The 17740-nt window shown below is 39.7% G+C and overlaps 1 protein-coding gene across 4 annotated transcripts in view; it reads right to left on the bottom strand.

Moving 5' to 3' along the window:
• Positions 1–17740, bottom strand: part of Smarcc1 (SWI/SNF related, matrix associated, actin dependent regulator of chromatin subfamily c member 1) — a 146032-nt gene that overhangs the window by 47080 nt on the left and 81212 nt on the right. For all 4 annotated transcript variants that reach the window (XM_052721783.1, XM_052721791.1, XM_052721769.1 and 1 more), the window contains exons 19-21: positions 14335–14394; positions 10484–10742; positions 8563–8724 (exon numbers count right to left, since the gene is read on the bottom strand). In XM_052721783.1, the coding sequence (XP_052577743.1) occupies positions 8563–8724; positions 10484–10742; positions 14335–14394 (481 nt within the window). The remainder of the gene's footprint in view (positions 1–8562; positions 8725–10483; positions 10743–14334; positions 14395–17740) is intronic.

Below are 17740 nucleotides of genomic sequence, written 5' to 3'. Positions count from 1 at the left end.
TTATCCATTGTAAATGCAAGTATTTACCACTAATAAGAGGATTTAAACACTTCAAACAGTTTTATTAACAACAACAACAAAAAAAAGTAGTGCTCAAAGCTACTGATTAGGAAAATTGTCGTCTAGAGTTTTAACAGGAGTCCACCAATCTGTTTCTAGAATAATGGTTGACTAGCAGCTACTGATCAATAATGTTTCCAAAAGCTTTAAGCACATAGTGTCGGAAGTAGCATCAGATCATGCAAAAACTCTAGGACCAGGACTTGAATGGAGCAATATTATCAACACGTAATCGCTGTCAAGTAATTAAAATGGTCTAGCCAAGTTCAAGGAAGCAAAAAGTACCCTCCAATTCTTTTTTTTTTTTTTTTAATTTTATTTTCTGGAGCTGAGGACTGAACCCAGGGCCTTGCACTTGCTAGGCAAGTGCTCTACCACTGAGCTAAATCTCCAACCCCTACCCTCCAATTCTTGCACAGGGCTGCCTAAAAACAGCCAATGTGGTTCCAAGACAGGGGCAAACTATGTCCATATAAGTAGCACTTACTTGAACTTAAGAGGGCTTCTATGTTACTTATTTCTGCTTTCTTCTTCTTTTTTGGAGACAGGGTCTCACTATATTGCTGTGGCTAGAGTGGAACTCACTATGTAGACCAGTTTGGCCAGAAGTCAGAGATCCTCCTGTCTGCCTCCCGAATATAGAGTTAAAGGTGTGCTACACTGAACCCAGCTAGGGTATGTGTGTGTGTGTGTGTGTATATATATATACACACACACACACACACATATACATACATACATACATACATATATATTTTAAATGAGGACATGAAGCTGGGAGGGAGAAGTTTAGGGTTAGGAAAATCGGAGGTAGGAGTGGGGGAATGAGAAACATTGTATCTATTTATAAAGCTTTCAAACCGAAAGAAAATGAGTACATGATAGCAGTGTATAAAAGAAAACACAGAAAAAACAACAGACAGCCGGGCGGTGGTGGCGCACGCCTTTAATCCCAGCACTCGGGAGGCAGAGCCAGGCGGATCTCTGTGAGTTCGAGGCCAGCCTGGGCTACCAAGTGAGTCCCAGGAAAGGCGCAAAGCTACACAGAGAAACCCTGTCTCAAAAAACCAAAAAAAAAAAAAAAAAAAAAAAAAAAAAAAAAAAAAAAAAAAAAAAACAACCAGACACAAAGGGCTGTCATAGCATAAAAAAAGTATGATGTTAACTCTATTAAAAATTAATAACTGCGTCTTCAAAAAGACAGAGCTGCGAGACAGTGCGTGTTGGTTTTGTAGAGGACCCAGGTTCTATTCCCAGCAATGACAGTCTCAAAACTATCCATAACACCAGGTGCAGGGGATCCAATGCCCTCTTCTGACCTCTGAGGCCACCAGGTATGCAGGCAAAAATAACTATACTCATAAAATACAATAAATCTAAATAAAAGAAAAGTCCCCCAAAAAAAGCCAATTATGGTTTGTACACCTTTAATTTCAGCATTGGGTACATAGAGAGTGAGCTCTGTGAGCTAGAAGTATTTTCTCAAAAAACCAAAAAGATGAAGTGAGTAACAAAATGGGAGAAAACCTATGCAGAACGGTAAATAAAGAATTAGCACAGAAGACATACACAGAAAATGAAACCCACAATAAAACAGGGAGCAGAAGCCAAGATGAACTGGTTCATGGATCAACCAAGAAACAGGAAAGATAGTACACATGAGTGAGTCAGAGATGGAGGGAAGATCACAGGAAGTGACATTTCATACTTGCTGACCAGGTGGACTATACACCAGGTAGTGTTAAATAGGCTGTCTGTCAGTCCAAGTAAAAACTAACACATAAGCTTTGAGGAAAACTGCATTTTCTAAAACACTGTTAACCACAGGGCCTGTTCACACCCAAACTTAAAAACAAGCAAGAACGTGTAAGGTTGGAGAATGTTCCACTGAGGAACAGATCTGATGAAAAAATTACTGTCAAACAGCAAAGTAAGTGATGTGGATTCATTAGATTTGCCAGCTACAAAGGAGTTAAGAAATGTATTAGAACAGTATGAAGCATCAGAGTGTACACAGATGTTTTAAATACAAAACAAAGGCAGTAACTCAAATTGTCCACTCAACAGTATAGGTAGCTAAACATGGATTATAATCACACAGAACATATTTTACATTATGAATTAACAACTACCTGGATCCTATAACCACATGTAAAAAATTGGGCAACATAACACTGAATAAAAAAAGAAAAAGAGGGGCTGGAGAGATGGCTCAGAGGTTAAGAGCACTGGCTGTTCTTCCAGAGGTCCTGAGTTCAATTCCCAGCAACCACATGGTGCCTCACAACCATCTGTAATGAGACCTGGCGCCCTCTTCTGGCCTGCAGGCTGAATACTCACTGTATACATGACAAATAAATAAAATTTAAAAAAGAGAGAAAGAAAAAAATCATCTCAAGTATATAAATATTCTATATTTTATAAAAACTAAAATGCAGCAAAATTATACTTAACATATGTTGTTTAACTATTATCTATGCTAGTGATAAAAGTCATTCTAGAAGTATATAGAACTCTATTTAAAATATAGGATTCCCACTGCTAGGAGTGGGAAGGTGAGAAGAATAGGGATGAAGAGAATTATCAGTAATGCTGATTCTTAGTTCAGATTTTTAAAATGTAGCTTTTGGCTGGGTGGTGGTGGCCCACCCCTTTAACTGCAGCATTCTGGAGACAGAGGGAGAGACAGAGGGATATATGAGTTCAAGGCCAGGCTGGTCCATATAATGAGAGCCTGTCTCAAAACAGGAAGACTTATTAAATTAATAAGATCTGAGAAGAAAGCCAAACAGAAAATGTAATATATACAGGTTTTAAAATGAACCCCAAACTCATGGGTTCATAAATATGTATCATCATCAAGAAGTGACAAACACGATTTGCTTTTGGGAAACTACCCACATTTATATGTTCTATTTCCACATTCCAAAAGTATACAAACTCACATTCTTTCTGGTAAGGTAAGGCAAATATGACACCAACTTTTTAAAATTGGCTGTGCTAAGATAAAAGGCAATTTAATTTGGTATCTACTTATATAATGATGGTATAGTTAAAGAGCCATTAAATGTAGAAAAAACAAGAAAAACTGCTTACACTCTTAGGAAATGTCTAAACATATTTTAATTGTATGTTGTGTATTTCTCTCATGATGTATAGATACAGAGCTTCTGTTTGGTCTGAGTTATGATAGGAACTGTCAATTTTCCCTCCCCATTTATTTGTTTATAAATTTATTTTCTTTAGTTTTTGAGACAGATTCTCTACACAGCCCTGGTTGTCCTGGAAGTGAAGAGCGGTCTGCCTGCAGCTGCCTCCTGGGTGCTGAGATTACAGATGAGCACTAACTACCACGTCCTGCTAGCAAGTGCCCAATTTATTGACTTTCATTCCATGTGTATGGGTGTTTTGCCTGCAGGTAATTCTGCACCACCTACTCGCAGTGGAGTAGAGAAGAGGGCATCTGGTCCCCTGGAACTGAGTTACAGATAGCTGGGAGCTTCTATGTGAGTGCTGGGAATCCTAGGCTGGCCTTGTGGAAAAGCAGCTAGTTAGTGCTTTTAACCGCTCAGCCATCTATCTCTCCAGCCCCTAATCTGTTAACACTAGAGATGAGGCACTCTCATTTCCATCATCATTCTGATGGCTGAAAATCCTTGGTCCCAGCGGGTAGAATTATCCAGATATGCAGAGTTAAGGGTCTCACTATGTTGACCATGCTAGCCTGGAACTGAGAGATCTGCCTCTGTCTCTTAAGTGCTAGGATGAAAGGTATGTGCCACCAAGCCCCCGTAGATTTATAGATTTTTAGATTGTAACTTAAACAAGATGGCACATGGCATAAACGGGGGAGCAGTTGCCAAAGTCATTCTAAAAATAATGTGGTTAGCAAACTCAGGATGAGAAGAGAATTAGAAATCATTACCTAAAGGGCTGAAGGAAAATGGAAAGTCAGACTGGTAAGACGAAAATATTTGTAAAATAGGTGCCTTATAAAACTATGTTCTGAATAATTAATGATCTATCATTCTTGATTATTTATTCAGCTCTGTCACTGACTGCCACGTCTGCACCCCATCTGTAAATTGCCTATAGTTATTTTATAAAGATATCAAATCATTCTGCTTGTATTCTGATGAGGCCCCATGTCTACAAGGTAGACCAAAAAGGCTACCAAAATCTACCCCATGAATATCTTCAGAGTGGCCAAATTTGCCCACATCACCTGCTTCTCCTCGGGTAATTGGTATTTGCTGTAGAACATGCCATGCTAATTCATTCTGCTTTAAAAGGTCATCTCTACGTCTTCCTTAACTGACTGACTCTATGTGCCTCTAGTCACATCTCAATGTCTCTATGTATTCCCCACTCTCAAACTGAATACCCTCTAAAGTATTGCTTATTTAATTCAGTTATTAAAAAAATGTGTTCCAGAAACCCATGGGGTCTCCAAAGAAAAAGCAGTGTTCATAAAACTAAAGTGTTGCTTGTGTTTCCTTATTGATTCTTTTTCATAAATGTGGAGTTGTGCTTTTTAGAGAAACATGTTTGATGAAGCCTTTGAGCAGACAGCTAAAGCAACATGCTCTTGTGAATGCTTTTAGATTTTGTTTCTAACTTTAAAATGGTGCTATAGATGTACATGACTCATACATGATAGGCGATGAACTAGTTCAGCCTTAGAGGTTTTGGTTTCTAAAACATTAAGTATGATGTTCACCAACAGAAGCATCTTTGGTATCTAGTGTCTTTCAAGAGTATAAAGAACTGAGACCAAACGGTTTGAGAACTGGCAGTGCAGTAAGTTCAGTCTTGTCTGGAAGAAGAGAATGGGGTGCACCGCACGCCAGAAACTCGATACCTGGAGACTCTTGGTGTATTCCCCACATTAAATGTAAGAATGTAATACACAGCATATACTTCATGAGCCTGTCATCACTTTATGCTCTATTTTGTTTTTAAGATTTATTCATTATGTATACAGTGTTCTGTCTGTAGGCCAGAAGAGGGCATCAGATCTCATTACAGATGGTTGTGGGCCAACATGAGGTTGCTGGGAATTGAACACAGGACCTCAGGAAGAGCAGCCAGTGCTCTTAATTGCTAAACCATCTCTCCAGAACCCCCAAATTAATTGATTTCTTTTTTTCGGTTTTTCGAGACAGGGTTTCTCTGTGTAGCTTTGCGCCTTTCCTGGAACTCACTCTGTAGCCCAGGCGGGCCTCGAACTCACAGAGATCCACCTGGCTCTACCTCAGAGTGCTGGGATTAAAGGCATGTGCCACCACCGCCCAGTCACTTAATGTTTTTAACGGCATCTAACACTGTGTACTACTCTTCCTATTTGAATAAGAATGTCATATTGTGGCTACCAGGTTTATTTCCCATTCTCTAAAGAACCTCCTCTCCATTTTTGTGCCTCAGTCCTCACTGTTCTTGCCTGAACCCGCTTTTGGACATTCTAAATGTTCCCAAAATTCAGCTCAAACCCATACCTTTTGGAGGCCTTCCTCAGTCTAAAATTACATCTATCCTTGTACTACTTGTTACAATACTTCCTATCCATAGTGCTCCTTGAAAAATGAATTCTGTGCTTTTGTTTAACCCAGAAATCCTCCAATGCTGGAATGAATTTTTTCAACTATGTCCAACTGAACAAGAAAGGCAGCCAGTTTTATATGTTATCTTATTTGACACGAATACTTTAGAGCAAGAGGTATGGGTATATATATCAAGTCAACAAAGTGGCTAATTTGACACAACAGTCCCTAAAAGGCAAGCAATGATACATAACAGAAATTAAACCCTGCCCCCCACCCCAAGTAAGAATAATCAGAAAATCACTTAAATCGTAGCAAGTCCTTAATGGTTAAAGGCTCAGTTATGAACTAGTCTTAAGATTATAGTCTGTACTTCAGTCTTGTTTGAAATAGTAGACTAGGCTGGCCTCAAACTCAGGAAGATCCACCTGCCTTAAGTGCTGGGACTGAAGGCTTGTAACACCATGCCTGGTTTGGAAACTAGTTTTTAACCCTCTTGAACTGATCCAGTCCGCACCTCTACATATGGCTCTGAGGAATGACTCAAGACCTACTCTACTCACAGACTGTCAAGGAGCAAAGTGAACAATCTACTAAATGATAGACCATTCAGATTGTCAAAACACAACTCAGTATGTCAAGATTCTCCTCTAAACAAAGGATTTACAGCAGAGTGTCTGAAAGAGCAGACCCTTACTGACCCCTGAATGTACATGCCCATGCTCACTGCATCCTCCTTGAAGTTGATGCCTTTAAGAAAGAGCTGCACCTGGGAAGATGGCTCAGCTGGTGAAAGCACTTGCCACCAAGCCCGATAACTTGAGTTAGGTCCTCAGGACCCACATGGTAGAGGACAGAACTGATTGCTCCAAGTTGCCCTCTGTAGCCCTTGCCACATAGAGAAGTACTACAGATTGGGGTTGGGAGTGAAGAGATGGCTCAGTGGTTAAGAGCATCAACTGCTTGTTCAAAGTATCAGAATTTGATTTGAACACCCACATTGGGTGGCTCATATCCAACTGTAACTACAGTTCCAAGAGATGCCACACTCTTTTTCTGGAGTCCCCTGGCACCTGCACTCACATGCACATATAAACACAAATACACACAATTACAGAGTGAGTTCCAAGACAGCCAGGGCTAAACAAAACTGTCTTGAAAATTCAAAAACTACTGATATTCACACCATTATGAAAGTTAATGAAGAAAACCATTCAAGTGGTTTGACATGCAAACCACTTGAGGTCCAAAGAATCATGCTGGCAACAACTTAATTTAAAATAAACAAAAGTAACTTGAAAACTAAATGGCATTTGTTTAGAAACTTACTATGGCCTTAGATTACCAGTGCATGATAAGAAGGAAAGGAAATCTGATATCCTCTCGCCTCCATGAACACATGGGCACAAACAAGTACGTACTAACATTACACATATCACACAGAGAGAGACACATACCAAAAAAAAAATAACTGTAAAAAGCTAGCCTAACAGAATTGAGACTACAAGGACAGCACCCAGAGCTCAGGCTGTGTAGAGGGTCAATAGAGGTGGGGAAGGTCGGTCAATGGGTACTAAGCTTGAGTTAGTAATTTTGCTGCACTGCTGCATAACAGGGTGACCATACATAAAAACCAAAAGCTCTACTCTTCCAGGAAGAGAATCATGAAGATATTCACTTCAAACCAACAGAATGGCAGGTACAAACCACCTAAAAGAAGGAAGTGGAGAAAAGGGAACCTCCATACATCATTGGTAAGAACATAAAATATACAGGCACAATGGAAATGTCTGACAGTTTCTTAAAGAGTCAAACACAGAATATCACAGAATTGAGAAATGCTGTGCTCATAAAATGGTTGTATAAAATGATTATTTACCATTATTTGGTAGTATAAAAGCAGAAGAAATGTACAGGGCAAATGTCTATGAGCTGATGAAAAATAAACCAACAGAGAACATGTGCTCAGAGCACTACACAGCAGAGCAAAGACTGATGGATGATCCTTGAGAACACCATGTTAAGCTAAAGAATCGAGACATAAAAGGCTGTATGTCCATTTATGATCCTGTTTATGTAAACTGCTGACAAGAGGCAGGGCTAAGAAGAATATGGAGACTCTCGGTTTTGTTTTTTTTCCCGAGACAGGGTTTCCTCTGTGTAGCCTTGGCTGTTCTGGAACTCGCTCTGTAGACCAGGCTGGCCTTGAACTCAGAGATCCGCCTGCCTCTGCCTCCCGAGTGCTGGGATTAAGGCGTGCGTCACCACCGCCACCTGGGCTCCTTAAGCAGTTCTTAAACCCAACCTATAACTCCACATGTAGTAGGATGAGGATAGAAAACCGTATCAGTGTAGGCTACATAATGAGAAGTTGTCTCGAAAGAGAACAAACAACTCCCAGAACTAGAATTCTATCATGGAAAAGAAAATGTTACAGACTTAAGTAACGAAGACAAATGTGAACATAGTAGAAACCATTGAATTACAAACTTACATAAGATGATTGTAAAATAACTTAAGTACGTATAATGAAACAGGTCTCTCATCAGCCATAAATACGTCAAAATAAGCGCGGTAGTGCACACCTTTAATCCCAGCACTCAGCAGGCAGAGGCAGGTGGACCTGTATGAATTCGAGATACCAGTCTGGTCTACAAAGGGAGATCTAGGACAGCCAGAGATACTACACAGAGAAACCTGGTCTCAAAACAAAATAAAAAAAAGTCTGAATCATGATACTGTTCTGTTAACGAGGCGTTGTTTTTAGTTCTTGCTCTCTCCATGCCTTCTTGCCCTATGACCCACAAGTATGTGAGAGGAAAAGAAAATTACACACCAAACTTAACCAAGTTGCTACTGATCGTTTTGTTCACTTAAGTAGAAGCAAACCCTAATATTTTGCACACTGACAGGGAATATAAACATTTTGTAACCAAGTCCTGGGGCACAGCAGTGAACTCACCAAGCTTCTCAGGCTCATCAGGACCTGTGCCTGCAATACAGCTGCTCTCCAAGCCATAGGTAGGATCTACCTTCCCAGAGGCTCTAGCAGCTTCTTGTACTTTCTTGACATGCGCTTCAACTAATTCCAGTGGTACTTCTTCTCGGACCCGAGAAAACTCCTCTGATTTAAGATCAAAAAGAGAATAACAGCATTTTCATTTTGCATAGATACATGCTCCTACACATGACCTAGAGTGACTGGCATAATAGCATTGGTTTGGTTGCAGTGAGCTCTTTGGGGTAGAGGATAAAATGAATCAATCTACTATTCCAGGTTTTTTTTTTTTTTTTTGGTTTTTCGAGACAGGGTTTCTCTGTGTAGCTTTGCGCCTTTCCTGGAACTCACTTGGTAGTCCAGGCTGGCCTCGAACTCACAGAGATCCGCCTGGCTCTGCCTCCCGAGTGCTGGGATTAAAGGCGTGCGCCACCACCGCCCGGCCAGGTTTTTATCCTAAACACCATAATAACTTCTTAAATATACTTTAAAAAGACTTTTGAAGATCTATTGTTAAGAGTTAAAACTGCAGTCTTAATTTTATCATTCGGTTGCCTAGACTGGTAGTTGTAAAAACACCAAGGATCAGACTAACATAATGCTAAAAATCCTGTAACATAAAAGACATCTGAACAAGTCGTCCCCCCCCCCCCCCAAGACAGGGTTTCACTGTGTAGCTTTGGAGCCTTTCCTGAAACTTGCTCTGTAGACCAGGCTGGACTTAAACTTAGAGATCCACTGCCTCTGGCATGACACAACATATGAACAAAATTAATTGACTACAAAAATACGAAGTAAATTCTGTTCCTTAGCTCTACCTATTTATTTCCTAATGCCACAAAACCACTTTTTCTTTACATATTTGAGGGGGGGAAAAGGTGTGTGTGCATGTATGTAGGAAACAAGATCCATTGTAGTCCAAGCTGAACCTCAAAGTCATGATTCCTTTGCCTCTGCCTCCCAGAAGCTGGCATTTCATAGGTGTCTACCATCACCTCTAGCTGCTCCCCTAATTCTAACCAAATATTCTATCGGCCAGCATGATAGCTCAGCAGGAAAAGGCACCTGTGGCTAGACTGAGTTTTAAGTTTAATTCACAAGGCACACGTGGGTAGGTGAAAACCAATCCTCCCAGTACTAATCCTCTGACCTTCAGATATATATCATAGTAGGTGACTGCATAAACACACACACACTTTAATCCCAGCACTCGGAAGGCAGGGGCAGATGGACCGCTGTGAGTTCGAGGACACCCTGGGCTACAGAGTGAGTTCCAGGACAGGATCGAAAGCTACACAGAGAAACTTTGTCTCAAAATACAAAAACATAAACAAATCAAAACCAAATCAAAAAACAGAAAACACACACACACAAAATAGATTTTAAAAAATGAAAAAAAATTCAAACAAATGCTCTTAACCTTCAAACTATTTTAATACATTAAAAGGTTACTTATATTTTTTATGAAGCCCATTGTCTTTAGGGTGCTTTTGGCAATTTACATAAATGAGTGTAACAGCTGAGGTCTATTTTTTAAAACATCTGTTAGTATACACGTGTCGGTTTATGTTTGTGTGTAAGACTGCTAACTAGCTCACAACAATGGGCATGTGCAGAGTTCAGAGGCTGACATAAGGACAGATTTTCTCGGTCACTTCTTCCTTCATCTTGTTTTCTGAGATATAGTTTCTGACCATCTATCTGCCCCCAGGGCAGATGCAACAAGTACATACTGGAATGTCCAGTTCTTACATGGGTTTTGGAGTACCAAATCCAGGTACTCATTCTACAGAGCAGGCACGTTACCCAAGAATCGAGCTCACAATACTTCCATCTGAGGGCGGCCTTTGGTGCTGGAGAGGCAGCTTACACAGAAAGTACATACCCAAAGCTGCTTTTGCTGCAGCAGATGCCACACGAGGATCAACCACAGATGCTAAAAAGGCAACAGTACTCATCACTGGGTTTCCTGACTGGCTGAAAGGAACAGGCTGGTAAGCTAGCGGCCCAAGGGAAGCATCTGAATTTTCAAGGTATGGGTCCTCAATAGGAAGCCTCAAAAAGTGGAGGATGCATTCATCCTGAGTACGACTTCCAACATGTTCTGAGACTTTATTCCAATCATCCTTGTACATCTCCAGAGCCTAAATGAACACATAAACAAAAGACAGTTAATATCAAATAAAAAGGAAGTAATATGGAAGGAAAAAGATAAAGCATGTGTTTTTTCTTTCTCCTGTGTGACAGGGTCTCACTATGTGATACAGACTGGTCTCAAGCTTCTAAACCTCCTGGCGTGGCCTCCAGAGTGCTATGATAAGAGGCATGCAAACCCCCTGGCTTGCTAAGATTCTGTAGACAATATTTCTAAAAACAAAAAAACAAAAAAACAAAAAACTGGGTAAAGGGTGGTGGTGGCACACGCCTTTAATCCCAGCACTTAGGAGGCAGAGGCAGGCAGATCTCTGAGTTCAGGGCCACCCTGGTCTACAAGAGTAAATTCCAGGACAACCAGGACTACTCTGAGAAACCCTGTCTCCCAAAAAAAGGAATTGGATAAAGATTTAGTTGAGATAGCACATGCCTTTAAATCTCAGTGCTAAGTAAATTGAGGCAGAAATTTTGAAGATTACCAGACTGAGACAGAGCCTATTTCAAAATAATAACATAAGTGATTATTTGTGTACATTAAAATAAAATGTTATTTGGCAGTTTTCTTTGTAATAAGCTAGCAACCAGGTAACAGAAATAAATAAAATATATGCACATTATAATACTATCCTTTAACAGGATCAGTATTGTTTAAATAAAAACTTAAGCCGGGCGGTGGTGGCGCACGCCTTTAATCCCAGCACTCGGGAGGCAGAGCCAGGCGGATCTCTGTGAGTTCGAGGCCAGCCTGGACTACCAAGTGAGTTCCAGGAAAGGCGCAAAGCTACACAGAGAAACCCTGTCTCGAAAAACCAAAAAAAAAAAAAAAAAAAAAAAAAAAAAAAAAAACTTAAAGTATGGGGTAGTGGTTGAGGATTAACACTAAATATCAAATGACGGCTAAAAGTGCAACAGAAGACAAAAACAATACTTGTATTTCCTTAATAGCAGTGAACAATTTTAAATTGGAAAAACATTTACAACAGCATTAACGTGAAATAAAAATTCAATAAATTAAGTGAAAGATAAACAATGACTGAAAGAAAATCAAAGTGAGGTAAGTCAATGACTTAAATAAATGAAGAGACACAGTGACTTCATTAGATGCCATTCTATGATCATTTCTTCCAAGCTAAATCGTAAATTATAAAAAACTACAAGCAGGGGAGAGCAAGATGGCTTAGCAGATAAAAGTTACTTGGTTTAGCAGCATATATGATGCTAGGAGAGAACTGACTCCAAAGTCATCCTGGTTTCCACATATACTCAGACATCATGTACACACATACATATAAACACAAAATAACAAAATTAAGATCTACAAAAGGTCATATTTTTAAGAAAAATTAAGACTAAAGTAAGATTTTTGAAAGTACCAAGTAATCATAAAAATTATAAATTTTGGTAAAAGTCCTGACAAACCTTCAATAACAACAGGTTAACGAGTAAGAAATATAAATACAAGGACTGAAACAACTGAGAAGACTTCTTAGGGGCTCACTGAAGTTACTTCTTTCTAGGCCATGACTTCCCACACTGCTTATTTTTTGGTGGTGGCATCTGAGATTAAAAGCAGGAGCTTGGGTGTGTCCTAGGTAGAGCTTCTCCTGAACTTTTGGTGAGGCTAGAAAATGTTCAACTCAAAACAAATGATCTCTCCTACCTTCAATGATTTCACATTTAATCAATATAGTCAGCATAAGGCCAAACATCATCAAAACATTCTAAGCCAGGCAGTGGTGGCAAACGCCTTGGATCCCAGCACACAGGGTTCAGAGGCAGACACGGAGGCAGGCAAACTTCTAACGTTGAGGCCAGCTTGGTCTACATAATGAGTTCCAGGACAGCCAGGGATACGTAAACAAGGACCCAGTCTCAAAACAAACAAAAACAGTAAGTGGGCAGTCTCAAAAACAGAAATATTTTCAGAAGCAAACACCAATGAAACAACTAGATTTATCTATTATGGACAAATCTAAATTTCATTTGGATATAACTCAATTCACAATTTTGCTGGTTTTCTATTCTGACGCCCATCTTGAGGATCTGTGTGTACACACAAGTGTGTGAACCATCATGACCATGCGTGTGCATGGAGAGAAGAGGTCATTGTAAGGTTATCTTTCACTATTGGTCTCCACCCGATGTTTAAGACACAGGGCTCCTCTCTAAGCTAGAGCTCATTAACTGGTTACAATGCCAGTCATTTGGCTCAGTTGTTTAAAGCATTGACCACCTGATCTCAATCCGTGGATCCCATATTGAGGAAAGAAAGAACTGCCTCCAGGTAGTGTTATGTGCCCCCTCCTCCCCTCCCCGCCCCACATGAAAACAAACAAAGCCCTGAGCTACCTGCTTTTTTCCCTAGTGCCGGAATTAATGAAGAGTACCGCCACCACCCTGTCTATTCCAAATTGTCTTGACTATGGCCTAAATCAAAGAAATGAAGTTTCTAAAAGTTCTGAAAGCTGGAAGAATAAGACTTCCCACTATGTAGACAAAGGGCACTGTACAAATACAGAAGGACAGAGACACATGCTCTGGTTTGGGAGGAAAAGCATCCTATGTAGCCTAAGTGATCCAGCCTCTTGAACGCTGGGGATTAAGGAGTGGATCGCCATATCTGGCACATTCTGTGTATGCATGTATGTTGTTTTTTCTATGAAAGTTTTTAAGACTGAGCTGTCCTATCTACCCACGGAAGGCAAAGGACTTGCAATCTTCAAATGCTAGGCTTAGAGGGTGTATACCTGAAAGCCAACTTTTAAGCTAGTGATTGCTCTAAACAAACTACATTTATGGATAGTGTTAATGGTAAACAATGCTGCTGAGACTTATTTTTTCTAAGGTTTAAAAGAAAAAAAAAAATCAATCAACACAAACACAGCCCAGATCCCACCTGCAGCAAAAAAAATGTACTATTGTTTAAGGATACAGCAGTTTTCTTCAATATGTTCATAGTAAACAGTAGCTCAGGATTTCTTACATCACTCTGTGAAATCCACTAAGCTTCAATTTTGGTTGTGAATACAACCTTTAACAGCTGAGCCATCTCTCCAGCCCTATCCACTCATCTTTTTTTTTCTCCCTGAGACAGGGTTTCTCTGTGTAGTTTTTGTGCTTGTCCTGGATTTTGCTCTGTAGCCCAGGCTGGCCTCAAACTCACAGAGATCCACCTGGCTCTGCCTCCCGAATGCTGGGAGTAAAGGCGTGCACCACCACCGCCCGGCCCTATCCACTAATCTTCCAGATAGAAACGCTGCTGCCTTTTCCAGCTGTAGTACAATTAAATTTCTCCTTATGGCACAAAGACCCCAAAACAACACTAAAAACAAGCTGTACTCAACTTTTGAGTACTGAGCACACACTCTTGTTTAAATAGCATCCATGACAGCTACGGCGAGTCAAGAGTTATGATTGTAAACGGTGGAACTGAAAAGGCACATGCTTAACACCGATAGCAAGAGGAGAGACTAGAATAACTCAAAAGAGTAACCATTTTTGAACTTTTAGAAAGAAAGAAGAAAACAGAGCAAGCAGAAGCTTATGCATCAGCTGTAGGAGCTATGGCACTGGTCGGCTTACCTCTAGGAGAAGAAGGGTCTCCTGTTCTGTCCATTCCCTTCCAGCACTAGCAGCTTTACTCTAAAGAAACAAAGTCAGAAATGATTTACTCATCACAAGTGAATACGGATGGGGCTCAGGCAGGATTTCCTTAAGCTCACAGAACTGCTTTATCCAGTCACCAAGATGAGTCCCCCAATAACTAATCATTCAAAAACTTCAACTTCAACAGAAGGTCTGGCATGCTTCAAAAGCTTCTGGTTTTCATTAGTCTCAGGAACAACTTCCATGCTGTTTCAACTTTGGAAGATACACAACTTGAAAATTCATGAATAAGATAAATCATATGTAACTCTAGAAAAAGGAACCTGGGAACCAGCCAGAAGAATGAGAGGGTAAAGGCTGTCACCATTAGGCCCGACAGCCTGAGTTTGACTCTGCAGACCTCACAGAGTGGAAAGAGGACAGTGACTTCCAAAACTTGTCCTCTGACAGCCTCACAAGTCAGAGTGTGCATGCACATACACACATAAATGGATGCAATGGGAAAAAATGAAGGTAAATATTTAATAAAGATCTTTTCCTAGGATTCTAAGACAAGTTACACCATGCATTTAAAACACTAAGATTATTTTTAATTATTATTTAATTAAATTTAGTTGTTTGAGTGTTTTGTGCCCATGTATGTGCACCATGTGCATACAGTACACACAGCAGCCAGAGAGGGCAGCAAGTTCCCTGCAACTGGAGTTACAGAGGGTAGTAAGCTGTGTGTGGGAGCTAGGAAACAATCAAGGTCCTTCGAGAGAACAATAAGCATTCTCAACACTTTGCTCAGATTCTTAATTCCAACCCTAACAATTCCACATGCTCCCCCATGTATGTGTCTGAAAAGTCTCCAAGTGATTTCGTAAAGTCACATGACCCCTTTCTCAACAATTCCTAGCTAGAAAAAGGGGGTATTAGGACACAGATGCCCTACAGGTTCTAAATCATCTGAGCTACTGACAAGAGAGTCTTGGATTTGCAGGCCATGCTCCACTCATAGATTTACTTGGCTACACAGAATAGCTGATAATAAATATATGTACTCCAAAGACATATGCGTAATACTTCAAATTTTAATACTCTGATTTCTCTAATCTTGAAAGTCTGTAATGTATGAATAGAAAAAATTTCCAGTCTATAATTTCCTTGTGTTGATAAATCTTCTCAATATAAATGGTAGGACTTCTATCTGCATTTGAGTTACATGCACATAGTAAAAGTTTAATTATGCTTTACTAGGCCTCTGCAATGTTCACTTTACGTCACACTATATTATCTGATCATTTGCAGAACAGAAAACAAAACTAAACACAAAAATCAGTTTTTAATCTAAGTATCCAGAATTCCTAAAAGTTATGTTTTTTTCTGGTTTTGTGGTATATAGAAATGAACCCAGAGCCGTGGGCATGGTAAGCAAGTGTTATCTCACTGGGATAAATCCTTAGCCCTACCAGTTTGATGAAAAGAAAAGATACACTATAACTCAATACATTGCTAAACTGCACTTAGAGAAGTATTTTAAGTCAAAGGAACTTCTTAATGAACCAAAACCAGAGGTATCAATCAGATTGAGAAACAAAATCATTAACATCTTATCTGACTTCAGAAGCAACCAAACCCAAGAAAATACAGGGACAATTATACAACTTGGACATGGACAACACTGATGGGCAGGCATCAACAACCATCTCCCCATTTCTTAGATGTAGACAGGCAGAATTTGCTCCATACCCACGGCTTACAGCAATACATGCTTCCTCTCTTAAGGACAAGGAGCTTTCAGAAGCCTCATCAGGGGCTTGGAAATGTACGCTGCAGGAGAATTCTGTATGGTGTGTTTATTTTGTATTTATTGAGGTATAAGATATAAAACATATTACACAAATCTCTGGACTTCAGATAGATAAAAAGCTCCTTCTATTCATATAAACAAAATTGTGAAAGGGAGCAAGACATACAGCTCAGTGCTTAAGGGCACTCACTGCTCTTGGAGAGAAAATAGGTTCAGTTTCCAGAACCCACAGAGTGGATTAGAACCGATTCTAAGTATAGATCAATATAGATATAATGCCCACTTCTGACCTCTGAGGACACCAGGCTTACAAGTGTAGCCTGTACACATAATACATAAGCAGACAAAACATTCCTACACATGGAAAAACCAACAACATTTTTTCTACAAATGGCAAAAAGGGGCTGAAGAGAAAGAAGGCTTAGCGATAGGAGGACTGGCTGCTCGTCCAGTCCCCAGCACCAGAAGGCGGTCCAGAGTCACCTGTGATCTCTCACATCCTCTTCTGGACACCTTGGGCACTAGACAGAAAGTGTACACAGAAAAAAATATACACACACATGAAACATTCATACACAGTAAGTTCAAGGCCAGCCTCATCTACAGAGTGAGTTCCAGGACAAACAAGACTATAGAAAGAAACCTATCCCAAACAAACAAACGCTGCAAAGGAATCCTTCCTTTGGGTCTTAATTAATTAGTCTGATAGCAAAGCACAAAAGCATCCAATACTTTTAACATTACGTTTCATGGGCTCTACATCTTATTTGCTTAATTTTTTTGGTTTGTTTTAGATTTATGCATCTCTTTGCTTTGCCTTTGTACACACATACACACACACACAAACACACACGTTTACCATATGCATATGTGATGAACAAAGAGGCCAGAATAGGATGTTGGATCCCCTAGAACTACAGTTATGGATGCTTTAACTATGAAATAAGTGTTGGGAACTAAACTCAGGACGTCTACAAAAGCAGTAAGTGATCTTCACCACTGAGCCATCTCTCCAGCCTCACTGTTTTCTGTTTTGTTTTTGAGAATGGATCTTATTTTATAGTCTCAAAATAAAAGTAATCTGCCTGCTGAATGCTGGAATAACAAGCTTGAACAATTATGACAAGTTTGGGGAATACATTTTGTCGTGATCATGCAGTTTGTATGAAAATAAGTGGAATGTTTCTTTTATTTTTTACACTATTACACTGCTTGAACAAACCAAAAATTATATTATTATAAACATTTAAGTTACTTTCATTTTGTCAATTTTACCTAAGATTTTAGGACTGTTTCTAAATTTTTGCTTTCATGTCCAAGGACATGTTTATTTTTAGGCACATTCCCTGCATGTTTTTGATTTCTGGAAGACAATGAACACTAATTATTTCTTTGGGGTTTGCTAGAAGTTAACCAGTGGAATCTTAATCTAGAGTGTTGTTCTGAGGAATACCTTTACCTACTGACACAGGTTTAGATGTAAGGCCATACTATTTCTCATTCCTTCAATTTTTGTTAATATATATATATATATACATATACACACACACACACACACACACACACACACACACACACACACATACA

This window comes from Peromyscus californicus, unplaced genomic scaffold (assembly GCF_007827085.1).
Source record: "Peromyscus californicus insignis strain IS unplaced genomic scaffold, ASM782708v3 Scaffold_11__1_contigs__length_118956290, whole genome shotgun sequence".
Classification (NCBI taxonomy): domain Eukaryota; kingdom Metazoa; phylum Chordata; class Mammalia; order Rodentia; family Cricetidae; genus Peromyscus; species Peromyscus californicus.
The sequence above is the reverse complement of the archived record's forward strand: the minus strand, read 5'-3'. Positions and strand labels throughout refer to the sequence as shown.